Genomic DNA, 6,586 nt, shown 5'->3' with positions numbered 1-6,586 from the left:
GTGGGGCGTGGCTGCTGTAACAGGCTGAGAGAGTGGGGCGTGGCTGCTGTAACAGGCTGAGAGAGTGGGCGTGGCTGCTGTAACAGGCTGAGAGAGTGGGCGTTGCTGCTGTAACAGGCTGAGAGAGTGGGCGTGGCTGCTGTAACAGGCTGAGAGAGTGGGCGTGGCTGCTGTAACAGGCTGAGAGAGTGGGGCGTGGCTGCTGTAACAGGCTGAGAGAGTGGGGCGTGGCTGCTGTAACAGGCTGAGAGAGTGGGGCGTGGCTGCTGTAACAGGCTGAGAGAGTGGGGCGTGGCTGCTGTAACAGGCTGAGAGAGTGGGGCGTGGCTGCTGTAACAGGCTGAGAGAGTGGGGCGTGGCTGCTGTAACAGGCTGAGAGAGTGGGGCGTGGCTGCTGTAACAGGCTGAGAGAGTGGGCGTGGCTGCTGTAACAGGCTGAGAGAGTGGGCGTGGCTGCTGTAACAGGCTGAGAGAGTGGGGCGTGGCTGCTGTAACAGGCTGAGAGAGTGGGCGTGGCTGCTGTAACAGGCTGAGAGAGTGGGCGTGGCTGCTGTAACAGGCTGAGAGAGTGGGCGTGGCTGCTGTAACAGGCTGAGAGAGTGGGGCGTGGCTGCTGTAACAGGCTGAGAGAGTGGGCGTGGCTGCTGTAACAGGCTGAGAGAGTGGGCGTGGCTGCTGTAACAGGCTGAGAGAGTGGGGCGTGGCTGCTGTAACAGGCTGAGAGAGTGGGGCGTGGCTGCTGTAACAGGCTGAGAGAGTGGGGCGTGGCTGCTGTAACAGGCTGAGAGAGTGGGCGTGGCTGCTGTAACAGGCTGAGAGAGTGGGCGTGGCTGCTGTAACAGGCTGAGAGAGTGGGCGTGGCTGCTGTAACAGGCTGAGAGAGTGGGGCGTGGCTGCTGTAACAGGCTGAGAGAGTGGGCGTGGCTGCTGTAACAGGCTGAGAGAGTGGGCGTGGCTGCTGTAACAGACTGAGAGAGTGGTACCTATCAGAGCTGTGATTGTGATGTTTGAGTTGAGGGAGGAGGGATGCGTGAAAGGGGCATTTGCAAGGTGGTTTGTCAATATTGATTTATTTACTAATGTCACAGAAATTACATACTTCTCCTTTAACATGATATGACTCAGAAGTCTTTGAAACCACTGCTGTCCAAATGTTGCATGACCTCCTGAAATGATGTCAGAACTGTAGATCCCATTTGTGTGATCCCATACTTTCAGATGAATGTAATGCCGATTTTTATTAATGTAATCACATACACACAAAGACAAATGCTCTTCAGTGACCTGTGTTTACCCTGTATTATCTCTCCTAGTCTTTTCACAGCAAACGTCTTTGATTCTATAAATGAAGATGCGTTTCTTGGTCTTCCTCATCTTGAATATCTGTAAGTGTCTCATAGAATGTGATTATATGAGTAATCAGCACTGCACGAGGAACTCTTTACTGATCCGATGACAGAAAACAGCTGATCTGATGATTCATGTGTTTCCTTGTGTATAATGACTCATTTTGAATTCTTGTCATTATATATGAGAATATTTTTGCATTATGCATCATGCTGATATTTGTTTTTTTTTCTAGGTTCATTGAAAATAACGAAATCAAGTCCATATCGCCTTACGCCTTCAGAGGACTCAAGTTCTTAATACACTTGTGAGTATTTCTGCACAGTACGACCGAAATGTTGTCGATCAGCTTTCTATTCATCCACATTAAAACAATGCAGTCATAATAAGAATGTATGAAACTAATATTTAAAATCTATGAATACATAGAAAATATTAACCTCCCTTTCCTCCCTGGAATAAAAAATAATATTTCAATTTTTTTCTTGCAATTGTGAGTAATGTCTCACAAGTTTATAATTCTGAGAAAACAAGTCAGAATTGTGAGATAAAAAGAACTTACCTTTTTTATTTTTTATTCCGTGCTTCCATAGTCTGCATTTTCTTACTTGATCATTCATGTTATATCACTGATGTTTGAAGAAGCAGTCAGCAAACCAGTTTTTATTCTTTGAAAAACTTTTGCATTCCATAAAAACTGGTCCATTTCTCTTTACTGATGTAAACTACTGTTTGGTTCTTGACGAATGTTATTGCAGAAGTCTGGCGTACAATAATTTGGAGACGCTGCCGAAAGATCTTTTCAAAGGGATGGAAGCTTTGACTAAAGTGTATGTATGCGAGTGTGTGATGTTTTAGCAATGTGACATCATTATAATAATAGTCAATGGTATACGATCTTCTAGACTGAAACTTTTATTCATTTGTCCAGGGATCTGAGAGGAAATCTTTTCAGCTGCGACTGTAAGTTAAAGTGGTTAGTCGACTGGATGCTTCATACAAATGCAACTGTGGATGAGATCTACTGCAATGGTCCTGAAGCTTACCAGGGCAAGAAGATCAATGACCTTGAGGCGCAGTCATTTGATTGCATAACAACAGGTTGGTCGTATTCATTACAGACCTCTTTGTGTTGTTTGACATCAAATGAAAAAGAGCTTAACATTTGTCTGTTTATTTGTTCTACAGATTTTCCTCTGTTGAAGTCTCTTGAATTTCAGTCCATTTCAGTCGAAGCTTTTGAATTTGGTGGTGACCAGTTTGTCGTATTTGCCCAGCCGTTCATTGGCAGGTGTAACTTCATGGAATGGGATCACGTGCAAATGGAGTTCCGAAACTTTGATAACATCACAAGTAAGCAAATAGTGTTGCAATGAGTTAAAGGGTTAGTTCACCCAGAAAATGAAAATTCTGTCATTAATTACTCACCCTCATGTCGTTCCACACCTGTAAGACCTTTGTTCATCTTCGGAACACAAATTAAGATATATTTGATGAAATCCGAGAGGTTTATGACTTGTCCATAGACTGCAATATAATCAACACTTTCAAGGTCCAGAAAAGTACTAAAGACATTGTTAAAACAGTCATGTGACTGCAGTGGATTAACCTTAATGTTATGAAGAGACGAGAATACTTTTGTGCGCAAAAACAAAACAAAAATAACCACTTTATTCAACAATCTCTTCTCTTCTGTGTCATTCTGATATGTTGTTTGCGTCCAGCGCTTCCAGGTTTTACGTCAGAACGCCGACTTAGTATTGGCCTGCTCCTGCGTCAGCATCACACACATGAGTCGTGCTGATCACGTGATCAGCTTTGGCCAATACTGAGCCGGCATCCGGATGTAAACTCGGAAGCTTCACTGTGTTACTGCGTCACCTGCGTAAGATAATAACAATCTCTTGTTGAAATAAGTCGTTAATTTTGTTTTGTTTTTGCGCACAAAAAGTATTCTTGTCTCTTCATAACATTAAGGTTGAACCACTGCAGTCACATGACTGTTTTAACAATGTCTTTAGTACCTTTCTGGACCTTGAAAGTGTTGATTATATTGCAGTCTATGGACAAGTCATAAACCTCTCGGATTTCATCAAATATATCTTAATTTGTGTTCCGAAGATGAACAAAGGTCTTACGGGTGTGGAACGACATGAAAGAATTAATGACAGAATTTTCATTTTTGGTGAACTAACCCTTTAATGTTTAATTCTACAAAAAGTATTAACAATAATACACACAATACAGTGGGTATAAAAATTCTACATATCCCTGTTAAAACAGTTGGTTTTTGCGATGTAAAAAATTAATGAAATGTGTTTGGGGACCTGAAGAAGGCCGTGCACAGGAGATGCCCTCACAATTGAACAGATCCTGAACGCTTTTGCTAGAGATTGTGGTATATTTTTCCCCTATGCACCTGACTTAAGTTTGCCTAATTCTGGGGCGTCTCCTAATCGACACTTGAGCGTCTACTGGCGACACTCAATAATATATACCTGATCTTCCTGGGCGTCTCCTGATCGACACCCAAATAATATTTCGGTCAACGTCTTGACCCTTTTAAACCTAGTGTTCCCTAACACTGTACCTGTTCCAGACAGATCCAGCTGTTATAGTTGATTCAGTGCTATTCACAACACAAAGTGTAGTTCAGCAAAATTAATCATTATTACATGATAATATATGACAACTACAGTTGCAAGAAAAAGTTTGTGAACCACTTGCAGAATCTGTGGAAATATTAATAATTTTAACAGAATAGGGAGATAATACAAAATGCATGTTATCTTTTGTTTAGTACCATTCTGAGTGAGATATTTTACATAAAAGATGTTTACATATAATCCACAAGACAAAACAATAGCTGAATTTATTAAAATAACCCTGTTCATAAGTATGTGAAGCATTGATTCTCAATACTGTGTGTGGTTACCTGATGATCCATGACTGTTTGTGTGTTTTGTGATGGTTGTTCATGAGTCTCTTGTTTGTTCTGAGCAGTTAAACTGAGCTCTGTTCAATTCAAATATCAAGGTAAATTGTACTTAATTTTTCTGCTGGGAAACATGCAAGCATCTTCTGTTGCTTCTGAAGGGCAGTACTGAATAAAAAACAATGATATTCAAGCGAAATAAGAAAAATTGGGACATCTTCATCCTGTTCAAAAGTTTTCACCCCCCCGACTCTTAATGCATCGTGTTTCCTTCTGGAGCATCAGTGAATGTTTGAACCTTTTTTAATAGTTGAGTTTGAGTCCCTCAGTTGTCCTCAGTGTGTAAACACAGATCTCAAAATCATTCAGTCACTGCTGGAAAGGGTTCAAATACGCAAAATATGCTTGAAAACTGAATAATCTGCAGGAGCTGGAGGATTTTTCTGAAGAACAGAGCTCAGTTTAACTGCTCAGAACAAACAAGAGACTCATGAAAAACCATCACAAAACACACAAACAGTCGTGGATCATCAGGTAACCACACACAGTATTGAGAATCAATGCTTCACAAACTTATGAATGGGGTTATTTTAATAAATTCAGCTATGTCTTATGGATTATATGTAAACATCTTTTATGCAAAATATCTTACTCAGGACAGTACTAAATAAAAAATAACATGCATTTTGTGTGATCTCTCTTATTTTGTTAAAATTATGCACATTTTCACAGATTCTGCAAGTGGTTCACATACTTACTCTTGCAACTGTATGTATGAACTGTTACCCAAGCCTTTTTTGTACAGTAAAGCCTGATATAAGACAAATTTAATCATGATTTTTCTTTAAAAAACAAAAAAATTATGTATAGATGATCAAGCAAACCTAAGTTGTTTCAGTCCAGTAAGTGTTCATCTTGAAATAATGCTAACAAAACTTTATTTTTGCATCTACCTGATAAAATCAGTGCAGATTTCACAGCAAAAATACATGTGAAGCTGAAGAAGGACATTTGTACAATTACACTAAAAGACTTTTACTTGATAGAAAAGTATCAGTCAGACGACAGAAGGACTGTAGGAGATTGAATTCAACAGGTTTTTCAGCAAACTTTTGTTGATCATTCAGAGGCCTTTGCCTATCAAATTTGATACAGTAGTGTTAAAATGATTCTTCATATCTTTCCTCCATAGGTACATCGTCGGTCATCTGCAAACCTCTAGTCATTGACAGTCAACTCTTCATTATAGTGGCACAACTGTTTGGCGGCTCGCACATCTTCAAGAGAGACGTCTCGGCAAACAAATTCATCAAAATCCAAGACATTGACATTTTGAAAATACGAAAGCCAAACGATGTGGAAATCTTCCACGTGGAGGAAGAATCTTTCTTCATCATTGCCGACAGCTCCAAAGCTGGCTCCACGACTATTTATAAATGGAACGGTAATGGCTTCTACTCCCATCAGTCCTTGCACCCCTGGCACCGTGACACAGACGTGGAGTATCTAGACATTTCTGGCAAACCTCATTTGATCTTGTCCAGCAGCTCTCAACGGCCGGTCATTTACCAATGGAGCAAGAGCACCAAGCAGTTTGAGCGGCGTACGGATATCCCAGAGATGGAGGACGTGTACGCGGTCAAACACTTCACTGTGAAGAGCGAGCTCTACATATGTCTGACCCGCTTCATTGGCGACTCCAAGGTGATGAAATGGGACGGCAGCATGTTCAGTGAGATCCAGACCATGGCCTCCCGTGGCTCCATGGTCTTCCAGCCGTTCTCCATCGCCAACTGGCAGTACGCCATCCTGGGCAGCGATTACGCCTTTACTCGGGTCTATCGCTGGGATGCAAAGAAGAGACAGTTTATTCAATTCCAGGAGCTGAACATTCAAGCACCCAGAGCTTTTTCTCTGGTGTTCATTGACAACAGGGAGTTCCTTCTTGGCTCTAGTTTTAAGGGGCAAACACGGATATATGAACACCTGGTCCTTGACTTGAGCAGCTGATTTGCTCCATCAGGACAGCTGAGGATAATTAGTGTCTCAAAGAATCTCACGAAACACGTCCAGGTCATATTTAACTCTAAAATCTGAAAAAAACAGACTTTTTTTTTTGTTGTTGTTTAAAGTAAATAAAGCCCATTTTAAAGTCACCATGAAATTAATTTTTTTTTAATGGAATATTGCAGTATTTATTATAAATGATTTACTTTAATTCATGTTCCTCATAATCAGAATATCTTCTCCCTCTTGCAGCATCTCTTCTCTTCTCTGATGATGAGGGTGGGGCAACCACATGAG

The 6,586-nt window shown here is 41.2% G+C and overlaps 1 protein-coding gene across 1 annotated transcript; it reads left to right on the top strand.

Moving 5' to 3' along the window:
* Positions 1-1,617: 1,617 nt before the first annotated feature.
* lgi1a (leucine-rich, glioma inactivated 1a) lies at positions 1,618-6,292 on the top strand. Its single transcript, XM_067385483.1, has 5 exons — positions 1,618-1,654; positions 2,106-2,177; positions 2,279-2,448; positions 2,536-2,700; positions 5,475-6,292. Exons 2-5 carry the CDS (start codon positions 2,158-2,160, stop codon positions 6,290-6,292), a joined length of 1,173 nt encoding a protein of 390 aa, XP_067241584.1. The 5' UTR covers positions 1,618-1,654; positions 2,106-2,157.
* The last annotated feature ends 294 nt before the right edge of the window (positions 6,293-6,586 follow it).

This window comes from Chanodichthys erythropterus, chromosome 5 (genome assembly GCF_024489055.1).
Source record: "Chanodichthys erythropterus isolate Z2021 chromosome 5, ASM2448905v1, whole genome shotgun sequence".
NCBI lineage: Eukaryota > Metazoa > Chordata > Actinopteri > Cypriniformes > Xenocyprididae > Chanodichthys > Chanodichthys erythropterus.
This window is presented reverse-complemented; position numbering and strand designations above follow the sequence as displayed.